Consider the following 19,358-nt stretch of genomic DNA (forward strand, 5'->3'; position numbering starts at 1 on the left):
CTAATTCATGCCCATAGCTGTGTGAGAGGAGGCTGAAAAAAGCCTGTTCTTTGACCAGACAGGCAGATTTAGGGGAGAAATTAAAGACTGCTGTCTACTCAAAGTTCGAGTTAGTAGGAAGCACTTTTTGTCATTCTTCAATGGCCTGAGTTAGTCATGGATTTCTGTGTCAAATAAAGGATTGTGCTGCTCTTGGAAGCAGAGTTCTGCCTTGAAAAGCCCACCTAAAATAAACTTTGCTTCCTTGCATTGGGAATGATCATTGTGCAGCCCTGCCTCAGTGGGTAGCTGCTCTCTTGGTAGCGATTAGGAAGTTTGGGCATAATTTTGCAATGGAATGCAGGTCTCAGATGAGGTAATAAATGAATGAAGGCTTTTGTTACTAAAGTAATGTATGAGTCACAAGTGCTTTTTTTATGATTACACTTGCGTCAAAACACATCATGACAGCACTTGTTCACTGTACTCCTCCTACTGCTTTAATTGTAAGGAATGTGAGATGCCAGGAGCTGTCTGTTTGGCTCCCAGCACTTTGCTTTGCTTTGCTGATAGCTTTTATTTAACATTGATTGATATTATTAGAACTTCAGTGTTTCCATCTGAACTTTTGCACCCCCACAAGTACCCTGAGGCTGAGGTGCCAGGCACTTCCAAGCAGCCAACTCGGTGCTAAAGGATGGAGCGGGTTTGGTTTGTCAGCTTTGGCTCAGCTGTGCTTGTAAATCCTGTGCTTTATGGCAAGTTTTGGAATGGCATTTACAGTCACGGAGAAAGTTGGAGCTTGCATATTTATGGTTAAATGCAGTTATGTGGAAGGAAGAAAAAATGATAATTGATTTCTGTTTTCCTGTTGCAAGTGTTTTGTTTGTGTTTTTTAAGCAGGAAGCTGTTGTGTTGTAGAGGGATGTATGTAGGCTTTGTTGAGACTGTTTGCAATTTGGCAAAGGTAGAGGCACTCAAGCTTTTGGACAAATGTTAAATTGTTTTTATAGTTTAGTAGGAAATGTAGAGATTGAGACCACACAACCTGGCTCTGCATACAGCTTTTGTGTACAGAGATGCTAAACACCCGAAAATGCAGTGTTTCCATAGGCGGAGTTTCTTTTGTATTCACAGGCTGGGGAGCCTCAAATTCCAGAGGCATTACATGAGCAGTTTTAATGAATTAGTGTCTGGTTTTCCTGCAGCAGATGTGACAAGCAGCTTTATAAGCTGCTTCCCATCGATCGCTGTTTTCCAGCTCTTTTGTGTCTTTCTTTTGCTCAGAGAAAAGCAGGGAAGAGCTCGGTTTCTACAGTAACTGCTGCCTACACTCCTGCCTGCAGGCCAAGTGCTTTCTCAGTCCTGCAGCCTGTGCAGGGCTACTGCATTGAATTTCTGGAGGTTTTGTTTGGGTTTCTGTTCTTTTTTTCTTCTTGCTGGTTTAAATATTTTACCCTTTAAGAAAAGAGGAGAATGCAGTGGAAATTTGCAATTTTGAGATCAGTAGTTTTAATTAACCACAGCATATTGCCATGATTGTAAGATAACCTAAATGTTTTTGCTGCTGATCTGTACCAGTGTTGTGTGGTTGGTACGGGAAGAAAAGAGATCCTGGCTGCTGAAACAAGAGCCTTTGAAAATCTGTGATGCACTGTGAACACGCATTTCTGTAGCGTAATAATGCAGGGGAGGAGTGAGATCAGCTCCAAGTTGTTAATAGAATCCTTTACGTTTGCAGCAAAATTTGCTGTAGTGGAACAACTTCAGCACACTTCAGTCTAAAGTCTCAAATAGCCTTAGAGAAGCTGCTGTGAATGCAGGGTTAAAAATGCCCAGTTTGTCATGACGTCAGCTCTGTGAGTGGGAACGGGCTGAGCACCATTTCAGATGGGTCATGTGTTCATTACTCTGTGTTTGCTGCTGCTGGTTCAGGAATGTTCCTGTTGTCGTCATCAATATTCTGCTGTCATAGGATCGTTTTTTGACGCAGACAGGCTTGTTCCAGACCCTTCTGAGGCAGGTCAGCACTGTTCCTGTAAGGAATATCAACCACCAGCTCTACATACTTCTTATGCACTTGCTAAAACATGAGCAGGGAAGTCTGTATCCGGGGTTTCCCATGGGGGAGCCAGTAATTTACAGCTAGATTGTATTTCCAGCCTTTGCTTACAATTTGCTACAAGTGTTTTATTGGCCAACTTGAATTAACATGAGGCTACAGCAATATTTCATCACTTCTGATGCTGCATAGATCTTTGCTTTTGAATCTTAAGAAGTCAGAAAAGAAGATAGATGAATCAGTGATCTTGCTCTTTAGAGTGTTTTCCATCCTATTAGATGGTACTGTGTAGAGAGTGATGGCACATCTGAAAAAATACCCAAATTCTTGTGAGGAGAATGCCCAGCGCTCAGAATAAAAATTCTAATTGCTGGTTTAAAAATCTGCCAGTGTTTTGTTCCTTATGGCTTTAGAGGTCGAGTCTGCCTCGAGCCTTCCCAGTCTGTGTGTGGAGGACATGCTGTGCAAAGATTGATCTTTGGGCCAAGAAATCAATTGCAAAGGATACAGGGAATTAAGGGGAACACGTGTGAGGTCAGGATTCAGTCCCCAGAGGAAAAAGCTGCCACTCTTTAAAGGGCAATTGCTTTTTGGGTAACCTCTAGAAGTGTCCTGACTAGTAATGGCCAAGCATAATTGAATGTAAATTTCTGATGAATTAGCCACATCAGGACTTAGTTTCAAAGCAGGGAGGAGGAAGAGGAGGAGGAGGAATCCATCCCACCACAAGGGATGTGGATATGGCCCTGTAGGAAGTGATGCTGTGTTCTAGCTGGGGTGGTTTCCCACAGCCTGTGGTCAGCTGCAAGCAGGAGGGCATCAAAAATGTCCTTTTTAACAATCTATTAAAGGAGGTGGGCTTTGTGTTACATTAATATAAATCATTTTTTTTCATCACCAGTCCCCCATCAATAGAGAAAACCAGACACTCCTATTGCCTACAATGGAGAAAAGTTGACAAATGCCATGTTGAAGCTAAAATCTCTGACAGGAGCACAAGGTGGCACCTCATGTAGGTGAACAAGCACCTACATGAACAAATTACCCATTGAGAAAGTTATCCCTGTTTAGCATTATAAGAAAATAATCCAGTTTTATACTGGATCACTCTTTTTCAGTGTATCCATGATAACTTTTCCTATACTCTCAGTGATGGTAAAGTGTTAGAACACTTCTTTAATGTAATCCTAGAAAAGACTTTGTAAAACAAATATCTGAACAGTTATTTCTGTTGAAAGAGTCAAGACAATGCCTACTGTAAAAATTGTTTTCAGGTGGCTATTCAGTATGTGACTATTTGGATGGATTTATATGTCACCTTTGTTCTTAGCTTGGAAGCCCAGACTTCAAACTGTTGGGTACTTTTAGATTATCTTGAAATAAAAACAGCAGTTCAGTTCAATTTGTCTTCCTAATAAGTTTTGGGTTTGTTGATTCTTTTAGCTCTAAAGGTGATGACTCTATTCCAGAAATGGACTGTGGTATTGACTTCCAGTTCAATTAAACACAGCCCAAAGTCTTAAAAATAAATTCTGGATGTGAATAATTCAGTATGCCTGCTCTTGGGGTTGAGCAGTCAGAAACCTTTTGGTAGAAAATTCAGACACTGAAATATGTAATCATACTTCAACTTGTTGAGCTTTTTTCACTTCCATGTATTTCTAGTTGTATTTATTAAGACTCATATTTTAAGTCTTGTTTATTTAAAAACCAGTTAAAAATCACAGCCACATATTGTTTAATCTATAATTAATATCCTATTAATCCACTGTGATGGAATCAATAATAAATGAAGCAGCAAATGGAGAAAAGATGAAATTGAGGTCCTTGTGCTTTCAAACTGAAATTTCCCCATTAGGAAGTCAATCAAATTGTAATTTCCTAGCACCACGTTCCAGTGGGCCCTTACTTAAATGGACTCTGTGCTGGAGAGAGGCTAAAGGACTTCAATGTAATTTAATTTTTTTTTCCTGGAGAAGCCCAAGGATGGATCCTAGTGCAGCCTTCCCCTGTCTAAGGAGTGGCTGTAGGCAGCCTGGGGCCAGGCTGTGCCAGCAGGGGCACTCACAGTTTGGACACAAGCAGCTGTAGAAGTTAAAGTGAAGGATTTGTATCTGCACAAATGAGAAAACTCTTCATTGGTTGAGGGTGTAATTGGAGGAAATGAGTTGTCCAACTCTGTGTTTGGAAGGCTTCAAAATTTGGAAAGACAAGGCCCTGAGCAACCTGGTCTAAGTTGGAAGTTACCCTGCTTTGAGCAGGAGATGGGGCTGGACACTTTCAGAGGTCCCTTCCAAACTCGATTTCTCTCTAGTTGTGTGTGAAAGACGTAAAAACTCCATTTTTGCTTGCCTTTCAAAATACAGGTATTTCCAAGGTGGGCCTGGGAGTGTGCACTGTAGTGATTAAGTGTCAGTGTGCACATCTTCTACCAAAAATATAGATAAATGAATTGGCTGTGAAAGTCATTTTTACTGCAGCAAGGGGAAAGTTGGGAAATAGATCACAAGTAGGTAGGTAAGAGGAATTAGAAAATGGATTAGTTTCAAATCTCCCCTCTATGGAAAGGAGACCATAGCTAGAAGTATGGTGATTTCCATGTTTTGTTGTTATTTCACTGATCAAAATAGCAGAAGAAAGTACAAATAGTATCATCATCATCTCAGGCTGCTGTAGAGTCAGAGAAAACTGAAGTGGAAAAGCTGTGTTTGATGGTGCAGATGTTGATAATGACCTCTGCTTCTCTTTGGGGAGAGTTGAGCTGCCTGTGTTCACCTTGAAAGTATTTGAAGTCAAAAATCGACACAAGCAATCTCCCAGATGCTGACTGAGTTGTTTTTTGAGTCTTGGCTTTTTAATGTGAAAAGTTGAAACTGTCCTTGGCTCTCAGTAAATCAACAAGAGTTCAAAACCAGGCATCTTGTTATTCTTTTAGATCTGTTAAAATCTCAGGGAATCTTTAAGTTAACAGGGGTTCAGTATCACAGTCAGTGTGAGGGAATTGAGCTGTGCAGTTGTAACTACTGTGACTTCAGGGGTTATCACTGCTGAACCCTTATAATCTATTAGAATGTAAAATCTGGAGGTGCTGATAAAAGAGCCTGCTGATCAAAGTGCCATGGCAGCTTCTGTCTGATTTTGGTCCTGGTTCTTAGAAGGCAATTAAACTGGAATAATTCAAAGGATACTGAGGCACTGGGTGTCACAGCAGGGCTTATGTACAGGGAAGAAATTGAATTCTTCTGCTGTGTTTTGGTTTCCCAGATAAAGACAGGACGAAATTCTTCCTTCCCAGTCAGGTGGATTTTCACACAGGCAGAACTACAAGTGTATCATCAGCTTTTCCCTGCAGTATGGACAGAACTGCTGTGGAGAAGTGAGAAAATATTGGAAATACAGATGTGACAAAACTAGACTTTTTACATTTTATCCTGAGACACTTCTCTGGCACCCTGCAAAGTTCCTAAATTCTGTAGAGGTCCTGCTTGGATCAGCATCGCTGTGTTTGACTGGGACCTGCAGATACAGAGGAGTTGTCTATGGAATAGTTTGAAATTGTGTGATGCTTGTTGTCTGTTTTCCAGTAGTCAACCCACAATGAGCTTTTTTTTAATTGAAAGAAGAATAATTGAGGTAATGAGTTGCATTTTAGTTGTGACACCTCCTTTGTGGTGCCCTGGGTCATGCAGTGTCTCCATTGTTGTGCTCACCTGGACTTGTCATCAATAAATGTACAAAATAGCTTACAAAACTGCTTTATTTCTCTGGGATTTCTATGTAAGTGGGTTGTCTAGATGAGTTTCTCCTCCAGCAGCCATGTATGGTAGTGTGTTATGAAACTGTTGTAAGCTTTTGAACAGTGAGTAAAACCCAATTCAGCTTGTTGAGGACTAAATGTTTGATGAGGTCTCTCCCTGTGGGTGTTTCTGTGGTTTCTGTTTAGTTCATTGTATAACTAAAGAATATGCCAAAACCAGCTTGATTTTGATCAAATTAGAACATGTTCTGTACTTTGATTTTGGATGTAAATATAATATATTTGCATAACTGCAATTTATTCAGGAATTCTGTTGGTTAGTATACACCCTTGATTCTGCTTTTTGGCCGAATTCCAGCTATAAAAATATCCTTCCATTAAAAAAACTGTTTGCAAATATGAATCAATTGACAGATGTGGTCTTTTGATAATATTCAAGTGTTTACTGCTCTAACCAATTTGTAAGGAAGTTGTATCTTCCTTTCTTACACTGGCCTTTCAGGTTGCCTTGTTTGCCAGAGATGCCCACAGGGAGATGATGCATTCAGGGCTGCAGTAGGTTAAGAAGGGAGGTCTTGTAATATGTGTGTGCCTCCATGGAATATCAAAGGCACTGCTGAGTATTCCTTTTTCTGCCTTTCCATGCTCCTGGTACTCGTGTCTGAAGTTGTGGGATCCACCTCTTCCCCATGTGCCCACTGCCCATCCTCACCCTGCTGTGGCACAGGAGGATTCTGGTTCCTCAGTGCTGTGCAAGAAGGACTCTAACCTGGGAATTAGCACCTAAAACCATGTCCAGTTCTTCCCATATCTTTCTTGAGTTGAAATAAATTTGGTCCATAAAGCATTTAAGGTAAACTTGCAGGTAGGGAATAGCCTCATGAAATGTATAGGAAAGATGACAAAATTTAAATCTGCATCTGTGTCAAACAAGATGTCGTTGGTCACTTTCTCACTGGGATTTTTACTTAGTATTTGGCTGTCTTTGCATACACTTGAGTATTGTTTAAAAGAAATGCTTGGAAAATATCTTTATTAGCAAAACATCCAAGACCCCTTTCCATTGGCACTAAAACGATACAAGCACAAAATACTTTCTACTGGAAAAAGCGAAGAAATGAGTTGTTACTGAATATATTAAAAAAATTCAACCCAGAAATTGGTCCATTTAACTTCCTTGCTGAAATGCATGTGCAGTTTTTTGGCATAGATTCTGTTCCTAATTTAGTACATTGAGCATGTTTCAGAAATAGGTCGTCTGTTAAATGCGGACACGGTCCGGACTCAGAAGTAAGACAGAGAGAAAAGGAAGGTCACTGTCAATTCTTGCCTTTTTTCTTGATCCTTGAATGTGGATTGTAGGGAAAAAGAACCACTGTGGTGCATGTGGCAAGGGACATAGTGAAAATCAAATGCTGCCTTTGTTCTATAAACATCCTTAGATTCATTTTAAGATATGAAAGCCAAAACACATGAGAGTTCATTTCTAAGGCTACTCTGCAGCTGAGTGTTCCTGCCAATTCTTACATCACTTTTATGTTTAATATATTTTTCCAGAGAAATGATCACTTTTATTTACAGTCTGTATTTTGCATTCATAGCTCATTTCTTACCCCTTGTTCCAGCATGCTCTTGTTTCCTTTCTGTAGAAAACTAGATCTGCCTAGAAGCACTTAAAAGCAAAACAAACCCAAAGCCCAACATTTAGTGAGGTTTGTTTCTGGGTATAGTGTCTTGGAAAGTCCTTTTCATCATGTGGGAGATGTGTAAATGTCATCGTGGGTTTAGTGCTCAGTGTAGTCTAACAACTTAAGGACGAGGAGGTAGTAAAGTTATTTGAACTGTATTTTTATAGATGCTTTTGTCGAGACAAAATGAAGTTTCTTATTTGCTCAAGATTGAGCAAATTTATTTATTGAGAAGTTAGAAACGAGTGTGTTCTGTTTAATTGGGTCCGATTCGAAATGCTGTGCACAGGGATGTAGAAAGGGGATTATCCTAAGGTACATTCATTGTATTTTATTTTTCAAATTTTTAAACTGTTGCACATTGTTAATTTACTGTTTGTTATTAAATTTAGGCATGTAATCCTTGGTAATACATGAAAATGGGCAGTTCACTGAAATTGGGTCTTAAATTCAGCCCTGAAAAAAGGTATTTGAATGTAGTACTAAAGCAGCAGTATACTCTGTAAATGAGCAGAATTAGAATTGATATATGTTTAATTTAATAGGTGTTTTAAGAGAAAAGAACCCAAATCTCTTGGACCAGTCTATGAAACTGGTTAGACCTCAAATTGGCCAATGTTCATGCTTCTGATTAATTCTGCTACCGTGGACCATCTTGTTCATTTGCTGAAGCTGTTCCTTGGCATCATAAAATAATGAGGTTTTGTTTTTTAAATAGCTCTGCTTTGGTGCTAGTGCAGGATGAACCTGGAGAAATTTAGAGACAATGCACTAACTGCCCTTGTTAGAAAGAATTGCTTTTGCTTGTATTCCTTCACAAATGTCAGTTTCTTACCTGGGGATCTGTAAAATGAAGATGGTCGTGGGTAATTACATAAATATTGTAGCTTATAAATTCTAAATGAGCTTAGGTGCTAATGTGCAAGTTATTCAGAAAGTCTTACATTCTGTAAACAAGTGGCTCATATATTTGTTTTTGTTTTTTTTTTTTATTTTTCAGCTGTACTTTCAGGTTTCCCAGCACAAACATCAAGATAACATTCACAGCTCTGTCCAATGAAAAGAGAGAAAAACAGGAGGCCCCGGAGTCCCCAGTGAAGCCTGTGCAACCCCAGATCTCTCCCTTAACAATAAACATTCCAGACAACATGGCTCACCTGATCAGCCCTCTCCCGTCTCCCACAGGAACTATCAGGTATTTAAACCCTGCAGGTGGGAGCAGGCTCATGTTCAGTCAGGCTCAGCACAACTTGCTCATTCAGTATTTTGATTTTGAAGCCAAAATTCAGCTGAAGCTCAGCCTTACCTGCTGAGAACCCCCCCTTTCTGCTGACATCATTGCATGAACAGTCTGTGATACTCTGGTTTAACATGTTCAATGTGTAATAGTCTGCTCAGGAACTTGCCATTTTTCTTACATTCCAATATTTTAAATTGCTTTTTGCCCTTGCATGCTTGTTCCAGCTCTTCAAATGAGACAATTCTAAATTACACTATTTTAAAACGTCCTAATTTGCTACTCTCCTCCTGAAGTTCACCATCAGGAAAAATGGTGGTTTGGGTTATTATTGGTGTGGAAAATTGACTGATCTCTTACTGCAGAAGATTTGTTGTTGGTTAGTCACTGCTGAAGGGAGCAGACCTTTTACTGAAAGCACAGGCTGAGGTGCAGATCCCAGGCAGGGTGATCCAGGATTTTCCTTGCCCTGCTGCTCCTTTGGTAATTGCAGCCCTTGCCCCACCTGTTACTTGAGACCAAACTCAATTAAACACAAGCAACCCATCCTCACAAACAGGTAAAATTACTTCAGATGGAATTTTTCACAGTCTTGGAAAGATCAGGAGCAAAACTTGCAGGTCAAGGCACTGAAAGTTGTTTCAGTCATTTACATGGTTTTGAAAGATTTTTTGTCCCCTCTCACTTCCTGCATCTTCACTTGAGTGAAGAACTGTCCATGCCTGCTTTTTAAAAAGGTCCAACTTGTTAATGAGATTTGAATGGAAGAATAATTGACTTCTTGCATGCTTGCCAAGCTCTTGGTCACTGTCTGGGAGTGTTTAATGACACCCGCCTAAATGATGGAAGCAGAGAGAAAAGATATCTAGACTTGTCTGTGTAACAGGTTTGCTTTCTTATAAGAATTCAGGGAAAACACATCTTGCCAATGACAGAGCAGCTCACAAATATTTCAGATAATATCCCATCTATCACCACTGTCTTTGCCTTGCTATGAATTTTGTAATTCTCTTCAGGGCTTTCATGCACCTGTTGAGTAGTTTATTACAGAAAAAAAAAGAGATGACAGTTTTGAGTCTATTTTGAGAGCAAAGCCTGACAGTTTCTCTGCAAATCATCCTGTTTTGTGGAAGACTTGTAAACTTGCTTTGATTATACCATATGTGTCTCTTTGTCAATATATGCTGAAGTGAGCAGAGCAGAGGGATCTTGTCAGCTGATATGTGAAAACACAGAGCAGGAGTGACCTATATCTAAAAAAGTAAATTAGCTACACATTTTGGCTCTAACCAAAGATTCTTCTGTACAACACTTAAAAAATGCCATCTCTCTCTTATAGTAAGTATATCACTAGTAACAAATCATGGGTGGATTTCTTGGGAAGTGAAGCTTTGCTCCTTTCAGTATTAATATATATTGCTCAATCTGTAGTGTTTGCCTCCTTCTGTACAAAATAAAGGAGGTAGCAAAAAACTTGAGGGGCCAGGCAGACAAACAAACCTTGACAGATTAAAATTGTTAAAGCTTTAGTGTGTAGATCTAAATAACATTGTCTAGATTTATTTGTTGTTGATGTTTTGAAAAACAGATTCAAAGATTAAAGATTGTCTTTGGAGATAAGACTGGTTCTGGGGGCACAGCAGGTGCAGCTATTGAGATTTCTAGGTTTTTGGAATTTCTGAGGGCTGCCTTGAAATCAGCTGCAGTATGAATTGCAGAGTGTGTGTCCTTGCAAGAGAGCTGCCAAAATTATTTTGGGGAAGGGGATAAACCTCACCTGCTGACTTTCTCTTTCCTCTTGGCTAAAAGGAGATCATAGAAGAAAATTGGCATGGTGCAGCTGCAGTTCCTGTGGACTCTGCAAGGCAGGGGGTTGCTGGTAGAAAGATGTTCCAGTGGAATTATACAGTTTTACCTGATTTTCTGTGATGGATGGCAAAATATGAAGTGTTAGGAGATACTCTTTCAGTGTTTGGCACCATCTCTTGCTTTCTAACAATATATCTGCTCTGTTGGCCTAATACTGCATTAAATCAGCTGAGTCACTGCTGATTCATCCCATTTGTAGATAAGTTTATGATTTTTATACACATACCTGTGTGTAAGTATGTGCACACACCTGTAAACACTTAAAATAATACTGCTTTCGATATAAATGAGAATCAAAGCTTTTTTTACCTCACTGCTTTCTATATTTTCTCAAATGTGCAGAAACACTGCACAGGAGAGATGATTTTTTTGGGGGCAGACTGAACACAAGCATATGGCAGAAATTCCATGCAAGATGTGTGTCTTGTTTCCAACGAGTGTCTGAAAATTTGTGGTTGCTGATGCAGCTGAGGTGGACTTAAGGTGGCAAATCTTACAGAAATACATTACAGGCTGATCAATCAGCTGATCCTTGTCTTGAGGAGGAAAGCCTGAGCAAGGTTTCTTCTGATTCCGTGGCTGGGTTAGCAAGGCATGGAAGGTGGTTTGGAATGGAAGCCCTGACAGCCCTTTAGCTGCAGCCTCACAACTCTGGTAGTGGCTTTGCTGCAGTAAGAGCTTTTTGATGAGACATAATGTGGTGATATACTGTATAACAAAATAGTAGGATCTTCTTTTTATGCTCTACAGTGCTGCAAATTCCTGCCCATCGAGCCCCCGCGGCGCAGGCTCTTCAGGGTACAAAATGAGTCGTGGAATAGCATCTGACCTACATTTGATGGCTGACAATTCACAGTCAGAAAACGACAAGGAAGCTTCAGGGGGAGACAGCCCAAAGGTAAACACAGCTTGAAACCAATCCCAGAAATTACACCTGAACTGAATGGAAGATTTGGGATGTTCTGTTTGCTAAGGTGTATCATTGATAATAACCTGCTTTAGAAGCAATGTGTAGGGTTTTGTGATCAGATGTGAGATTGATTGATGGATTGATTTATCCCTGTCCCCTTTAGGAGAGGGTCTCTGTGCAGTCTTAGTTATAGATCTGTTTGGAAGCTATTGAAAATTCTTTGTTTCTTATACATATCTGCAAAATTTATGTTATCCTAAAATTGCTAATCAGAAAAACAAATCTTTCTTAGTTGCTTTTCTGCCTCGAGATTTTGGACGTCCAAAAGTGCCCTAAGTCAAGTTAATGATGTTTTATGACTTTTGATCTAGTAAGCAGTGTGTATGTCTTCAAAGTTTGTTGATGCATACTTTTCTTGTTTTTGTCCAGGATGACTCTAAGCCACCCTACTCCTATGCACAGTTAATAGTCCAAGCAATTACAATGGCCCCGGATAAGCAGCTTACACTAAATGGAATTTATACGCACATAACTAAAAATTATCCCTACTACAGGACAGCAGACAAGGGCTGGCAGGTAATTTTGATTTCTGGAATTTATTCTTTTTGTTACATGTGAGCAATACTGGCAGCTGTAAATGGTCATAAGCAGGCAGTTGGTAAGCCTCATAACCCTTCAGAAATAGAATTTGTCAAATGAGTGTGTTGTCGTTCTTCTGATTGTATGTTTTCCAACAAAGTGAGCAATTTACATTAGTCTGTATTTGAAACACTGTTTTGTTGATGGAATGGTGTTCCCTAAACCTCTAGTAGGGATGCAGACAGACTTTGGGGAAAGCAAAGTGCATTTGGCACTGGATTTGAGTCCTGTATGCTATCTAGGAATGGTGTCTTGTTCTGTAACTTACAGTTGTGTAAACATCCGTGTTGCTATCTTGAGATAAAATTGAGATATTAAATGCTCCAAGTTCAGTTCTGTTTGAAAACAGTGATCTTGCCCATGCAGCAGGTGAAGGAACCAAGTGTGTTATCTGTCATTATCTCACCCTAGTTCATGCACTGTTTGATTTGTGAACTTGCCCATTCCTGCACCGGGTTGGACCAAACCTTTCAACTCTGCAGAATTAATTTCTGCTTGCTTTTCGTTTTCACAAGACTAGCCTCAGCTTTTGCCAGGATGACTAACCGAGTACTAATCAGTCTGGCAGAGCCTTCCCAGACACACGTGAAGGCTCTGGTGCTGCTTTGGATGTGTCAGAGGCCAAGGAGCACAGTTTGCAGGGCCTGCAACACCTGGAGCACACGGTCCAGAGTGTGCTCACTCTGCAGCTAGTGTCAGGGAGGTAAAACCACAGAGACTGGGTGAGGGGGAAAGTGAGGAAGTGCTAACGTTGGCTGCACAATGGAAGACTGAAGAATACAAGCTTTCCCTGTAAAGATTTTTAAGTATTAACCACATACTTATTTGTCATACAGCCTAAATGAAAGCTGGATCCCTCTCCCAAGGTTAGTGGGGAGTGTAGCTGTTCCTGGCTGTTTGCTAAGGGTTTGGTTGGTTAGTCAAGGACTTGGCTGTTGTGGCTGGGAAGTCTCTTTTGTTTCCCTTTCCCACATAACAGTGCAGTATCCTGGCTGCAGTCATGTTGTTTTAGCAACAAGACTCTGTTTATAAAATGTTGATGTGTGTTTTGCTTCCTATTTTGCAGTACCTTGAGTATCTATGTAGATGATGTTGCTTTGTGAGCATCATGAACCCAACACACACACACACAGAGCTGTGCTGAGGTGAAGAGCTCTGCCATAGAACAGGGTGTGAATTTGGGGGTGTCATGCTTCCTAAAGCCAAGGTGATAGGCACAGCAGACAGTGTGTTCTGGAGTCATTAATCAGCAGCTATTCATAGAAACAGTTGGAAAAGCTGAAAATCAGATGCTGTTCAGGCACTGCTCTGCCAGCTTCTACACATTAGGAGCTGGATTGCAGCTCGGGTGACTTAGGATAGATGCTTCAAATCATATTTGAGGCTATTTATGCACATATTATTCAAAACATAGAGTACAAACACATGTAGAGTGTCCCAGTCCCATACTTTAAGGAACAGAGGTATTTATATCCTTTAGCATACAGTGGTCTCATTTTGATAAGCATTTGAAGACTCCTCTCTGTGAACTTATTTTAGCAGGTACTTTTGGATCTACTCCTTTATTCCAGCATATGGAGAAATAAATACAATTATAAATATGTTCTTGGCATCTTTCTAGTACTGTTTCCATTTTTGGCAGGGAAAAAACCATCTCTGGTTTCATCAGTTTGCATTCAAGAAATCATATGTGGTTATCACTGCTTTAACTTTTCCAAACTTACCATCAGGGTCATGAACTCAGATATTTGAGCAAGTTTTACATTCGCTTTGCAAATTTTTGAGAGCTTTTGTTAACATAAAGCTTTTTTCCCATTTACCTCTGTTCCCCATCAAGTGTTCAGGGTGAAGGCTAAGCATCAGTCTCTTGTTAAGTGATAATATTGAGAGAGATTTTGGGGTTTTTATCTATGTTAAAAAATAAATTAAAAAGGAATTCTGTGTGCACAGCCAAGCACAGATAGAGCCACTGGAGAGTGTCAGCAGTTCTGTGCATGGCTCTGATGGAGGAGTGGGGGGATGTTGCAGTAAATTGAGGATGTGGGAATGTGCAAGGGGACTGTGGTGACAAAGATCTGGAGGAGCTGGTTCCGGACCTGCTGCCACTTGGTGTTTTAATTGACACATTAAATTCTTGGCTCTGTTATTGAGACAAGCTGGACTGCGTGAATTCACAACAATCCAGCTGCCCTTGGAACTTGTGTAATTCAGCCTTTTCTTTCTGAATGTGGAACAGTAACAAATTACCACATAGGATCAGAATCAGTATATGCTGTGTTCTGCTGGCCCTCCTGGAAGGAGCTGGGACACCTGGGGAAGGGTGGTGTACAAGCACTGATCATTTTTATTTTTGTTTTTAACACTGCATTCTGCACAAGTGTTTGTAGTGTTCTAAACATTGGTTTCAATCTCCTTGTTTCTCATGAGAGAATGAAATAAATGGGATTCCTGTTATTTCCAATTAGCATACTGGGTTTTTATTTATTGGGAAAGATTTGACAAATGCAAGAGTCCTTTCAGGTTTACAGCACTGCTTGGTAGTGCTCTGAGTTCTGTTAAATTAAGGAATTAAAGAGCTGCACCCCGAGTCTCCTATAGTACAAACTGCTGCAGTAGGCCACATTCTGACTTGGAAAAGTTATATGAATTCTACATATTTTTTTATGTTCCATAGAATTCAATACGTCACAATCTCTCTCTGAATCGTTATTTCATCAAAGTACCACGTTCCCAGGAAGAACCAGGCAAAGGCTCATTCTGGAGGATAGACCCTGCCTCTGAAAGCAAATTAATAGAGCAGGCTTTTAGGAAAAGGCGGCCTAGGGGAGTACCTTGCTTTAGAACCCCTCTGGGACCACTCTCTTCTAGGTAAGGAAAACCAGATGAACAAAAAGACTATGGCTGTTGTTTAATCTTCAGGCTGCTACAGACTTGATAGCTTCGGATACAGTCACAAGTTTAGTAATTTAATTTCATCCAGACTCAGTGTTTGAATTCTGTGTGTTTCATTAGGAGGCTGCCCCATACACCAGGCTTGTGTTAATTGCTCGTTTTTAGTGTTAAAGAGCTCTGTTTGCATAACTAGCTATCAGATTGTTAATGTATGCAAGCCTTGCTGTACCTTTGATGGGTTTTGCAGAATTATAATTTTAATTTCTAACTGCCATCTACTGGATTTTAAAACTGTTTACAAAGAAAATTCTCAGATACCGGCTACCATTTTATTGACCTTAGAGATGACAATTGTGTATTCAGTTTAATAATGTTGAGCAGAATTTGTGATGGGGAAATACCTGGGTTTAAATTATTCCCTCTCTAAAGTTATGGCCTTTCTGCTGGTGCAGATCTTTTTCTGCTTGCCATGTAGCCTCAGATTTGCTCATTGTTCTTCTCCACCAGAAGAAATGTTCATGTTTCACAGATTTAGAGTCTCCCTAAGAAGGCATCCAGCCACTTCTTCTCCTTTAACTGTACCTGGAGTTTGCTTTTAAATGCTGTCCCTGTTTAACAGAAGCTTTTTAAAAGATCCTGAGCTCTGGGTTGTAGCTGTGCCCTCCCCTGCTGTGGGCAGTGTGTTACGGTCTCATTAGAGGAAGGTCATGGGCTTTCACAGTTCAGAAGTTAAAACACATCAGCTGCTGCTTTCATTTCTAACTACAGAAGTGCCCCAGCTTCTCCTAACCACTCTGGAGTGTTGTCTGCACACTCCAGTGGTGTCCAGACCCCCGAGAGCCTGTCCAGGGAAGGATCCCCTGTCCCGATGGAGCCTGAGCCCAGCGCCATCCAGCCAAAACTCGCCGTCATCCAAGAAGCGCGATTTGCACAGAGTGCCCCAGGTGAGGAGCCCTGAGCTCAGCACTGGGGCTGGGGGCAGAGGGCTGACACCAAAACATTGCCAAGACTTAATATGCACACCAAAAATGAGTGAATATTTCACCTCTTCACATTCGGAGCAGATCTGTGAGAAACTCAGAAACAGCCAGGAAGGGTCTGTTTGAACACATGGGGCTGTTGTTACCTGGGGCTGCTCCAGAGCCTTGGGTCATTCAGTTGTTACTGAGGAGAGCCTGGGCCTCTGTCCTGTGTAGGACTGGGCTGTCACAGTAGGACTATGTAACAGTTCTCTTGAAAAAAACCAAAATGTAAGGTTGTGTGTGTTAGAGAAATAAGGAAATGCCTTTCACACCTCTGTGGTCATGTCATCCTTCCAGAGTGGGGGGGGGAAAGAATGGAAAGGATAAAGAGAGATAAGAAATGTCCTATTTAAAACAAAGAGAGCATAAGGTGTGATGGGATAAGGATGTGTTTGTTTAATTACCTTCTTTGATAGACATTTACCATCCAGTTTCTAGGTGGGGATGTGGCACTACAGAGGGCAGACATAGTCCTGAGCCTTCCTCAGGATTCCCAGTGCAGCACACAGAGCATTCCCAGTGCAGGCATGCTGCACACACCTGCAGCACACACGTGTTCCCATCTGTGCAAAGGGCTTTGCTTAAATAAGTGCTAACCACAGCTTTGTCTGGGGGCAGAGCTGGGGTGCCCAAATGGTGTGTGGGTCTTGCTGAGCCACTACAGCCCTTACCTTGAGCCTGGAGCTGGGAATAACCACTTGGCCTAACCTGCATTGTCCAGTGTTACCTTCTGGCTCATTCAGCCACCAGTGAAGGAGCTTGTTAATTCTCTGAGGTTTTAATGTGAAGTTTAAAAGAATGAGTGGCTTAAAAGAAGTAATGAGAATTGTCAGTCTAATTTTGATCTCTTTCTTGGTAGGATCACCTCTCTCTAGCCAGCCAGTTTTAATTACTGTACAACGGCAGCTACCACAAGCTATCAAACCCGTCACCTACACTGTTGCAACTCCCGTGACCACCTCGACCTCCCAGCAGCCTGTAGTTCAGACAGTTCATGTTGTGCACCAGATCCCAGCTGTGTCAGTCACCAACGTGACTGGGTTAGCACCAGCAAACACTTACACTGTCGCGGGACAGGCGGTCGTCACACAAGCTGCTATGGTCACCCAGCCCAAGGTAGAACCTCAAGAGAATGGAGACCACAAGGAGGTCAAAGGTGAGAACCTGTGGGGTTGTTTTGGCACCTCTTTGAACAGGAGGATCAGTATTTGAAATGTAGAATCATAGAACCATAGAACAGTTTGGTTTGGAAGGACCTTAAAGCCCATCTCGTTCCACCCCTTGCTGTGGGCAGAGATGCCTTCCACCATCCCAGGCTGCTGCAAGCCTCGTTCAGGGAGGGGCAGGGATGGGGCATCAATACTTGCAGGGCAATGCTTGAAGTGTTTGGCTAAAACTGGAGATTGGAATCGTGATTTCTCAGATGTGTTGGGGCGAGTAATAAAACAACACACTTCCACTGAGGGCTGCTTGAGTGAAACCAAGTGGTTCCTGAGCACTTTGTTAATTTTAACCAGATTTTCTCTTCTGTTTTCCAGTGAAAGTGGAGCCTCTCCCTGCTATTAGCCATGCTGCAATAGGAGCTGCTGGTCGCATCATCCAGACATCGCAGCCCACCCCCTTACAGACAGTTACCATAGTGCAACAGGCGCCGCTGGGGCAGCACCAGCTGCCCATCAAAGCTGTCACACAGAACGGAACGCACATCGTGCCCCTGAGCGCCGCTGTGGCGGGGCAGGGCAGTGCAGGTACATCCCTCTCTCCTCTCCTCTCCTCTCCTCTCCTCTCCTCTCCTCTCCTCTCCTCTCCTCTCCTCTCCTCTCCTCTCCTCTCCTCTCCTCTCCTCTCCTCTCCTCTCCTCTCCTCTCCTCTCCTCTCCTCTCCTCTCCTCTCCTCTCCTCTCCTCTCCTCTCCTCTCCTCTCCTCTCCTCTCCTCTCCTCTCCTCTCCTCTCCTCTCCTCTCCTCTCCTCTCCTCTCCTCTCCTCTCCTCTCCTCTCCTCTCCTCTTCCTCTTCATTTCTTTTCTTTGCTTTGAACATCTCTTTATTCTCTTTGTGGTTGTTATGGGGATGTTCTTAGTGGTGACAACCTGTCCTCTCTCCTCATTAAACTGGGATAGAAACAAGTTTTAAAAGAAGTTCCTGTAAATCAGAGCTCTTAAAATGGTGCCTTCTCCCAGGTGGTTTGTTGGAAGCCATCAACAGGAAAACCAGAACTTGCATGTGGGTTGGCTCTTTGAACTGTTACTTTTTATTATGATTTTATTGAACCTGTACTGAAAAGACCAAAATTCTGTAAGGTTTTGAGGTGGTTCATGTCTAAATCCATCATTCCTCTCTGGGCCTTGGCAGGCTGAGTGGGCAGCAGTGCTTTGTCATCATTGCACACATTCCCTCTTGCTCCTAGCACAGGCAGATTTGCTCTGCTGGCAGGTCCCCACAGCTTGTTTTAACAGTTTTGCTTTATGTATTATCTGATACTGAAGTGGAGGGTTTTTGTCATATGTTTACAGAAATACTTTTTGGGCTGTCTTATATCAATTTATTACCTGCATTTCTGCTCGAAAGTCTTTCTAATGGAGTGAATTATCTGCTTCATTTCCTTTTTACTCCTTTGCCATCCAGTGACATTTATAGGTCAGTGTTCTGGCTGCTGCCACTTCACTTCCAGCTTAAGAGCAGCAAAAGCATCAGAGTCAGACTTGAGGTGCACTTTCTGTGTCAGAAGGGATGTGTGAATAGAGCTGAGAGCCATGTGAAATATACTGAAAAGCTATTTTGAAAAGTAAGGAATAATTCTTACTCTCTTTTTCCTGGATTCTGAAAACTCAGCTGATTTCAGTATGTTCCCTGACACAGCAGCCAAGGGCTGCAAGGTGTGCAGGGAATGTGGCTGCACACAGGAGCACAGATGTGATGATCCCCTCTGTGTGTGTGATGGGTGTGGAGTGAGGTGTGCTCCAGGTCCTGGTCTCTGGTTACAGTAACTCCTAAACCAGCAAGAAACCAGGTAATTCTCAGGCAAATCATCTGAAGGGCGAGCTGGGAAACATGGATTTGTTTGTTTGCCTGAGTGCTGTGTAACACACAGAGCTGTGTTCACACTCACATTTGTGTGTTTGCTTTTGGTAAAAGAAGGTTTGTGCCATCTGAGAAGAAAGAAATGCAGAGCAAATCCTGTTCCATTTTTCACGTGTAGTAAAGCAGGTGCTTTCAGATCCTGCTCTCTGCAGAACAGCTTGGTAGCATTGCTTGGTCCCTGTGAGTCAGCTGAGAGCTCTGGGGTCCCTAAGAAACTCACGTT

The 19,358-nt window shown here is 41.7% G+C and overlaps 1 protein-coding gene across 1 annotated transcript in view; it reads left to right on the forward strand.

The window, feature by feature from the left end:
* FOXK2 (forkhead box K2) overlaps positions 1-19,358 on the forward strand; it is a 45,568-nt gene that overhangs the window by 22,777 nt on the left and 3,433 nt on the right. The window contains exons 2-8 of the mRNA XM_014885027.2: positions 8,487-8,681; positions 11,343-11,490; positions 11,932-12,078; positions 14,816-15,009; positions 15,802-15,977; positions 16,915-17,211; positions 17,594-17,803. Coding sequence (XP_014740513.2) covers positions 8,487-8,681; positions 11,343-11,490; positions 11,932-12,078; positions 14,816-15,009; positions 15,802-15,977; positions 16,915-17,211; positions 17,594-17,803 — 1,367 coding nt within the window. The remainder of the gene's footprint in view (positions 1-8,486; positions 8,682-11,342; positions 11,491-11,931; positions 12,079-14,815; positions 15,010-15,801; positions 15,978-16,914; positions 17,212-17,593; positions 17,804-19,358) is intronic.

The sequence above is a fragment of the Sturnus vulgaris genome, chromosome 20 (genome assembly GCF_052056855.1).
Source record: "Sturnus vulgaris isolate bStuVul1 chromosome 20, bStuVul1.hap1, whole genome shotgun sequence".
Classification (NCBI taxonomy): Eukaryota; Metazoa; Chordata; class Aves; order Passeriformes; family Sturnidae; genus Sturnus; species Sturnus vulgaris.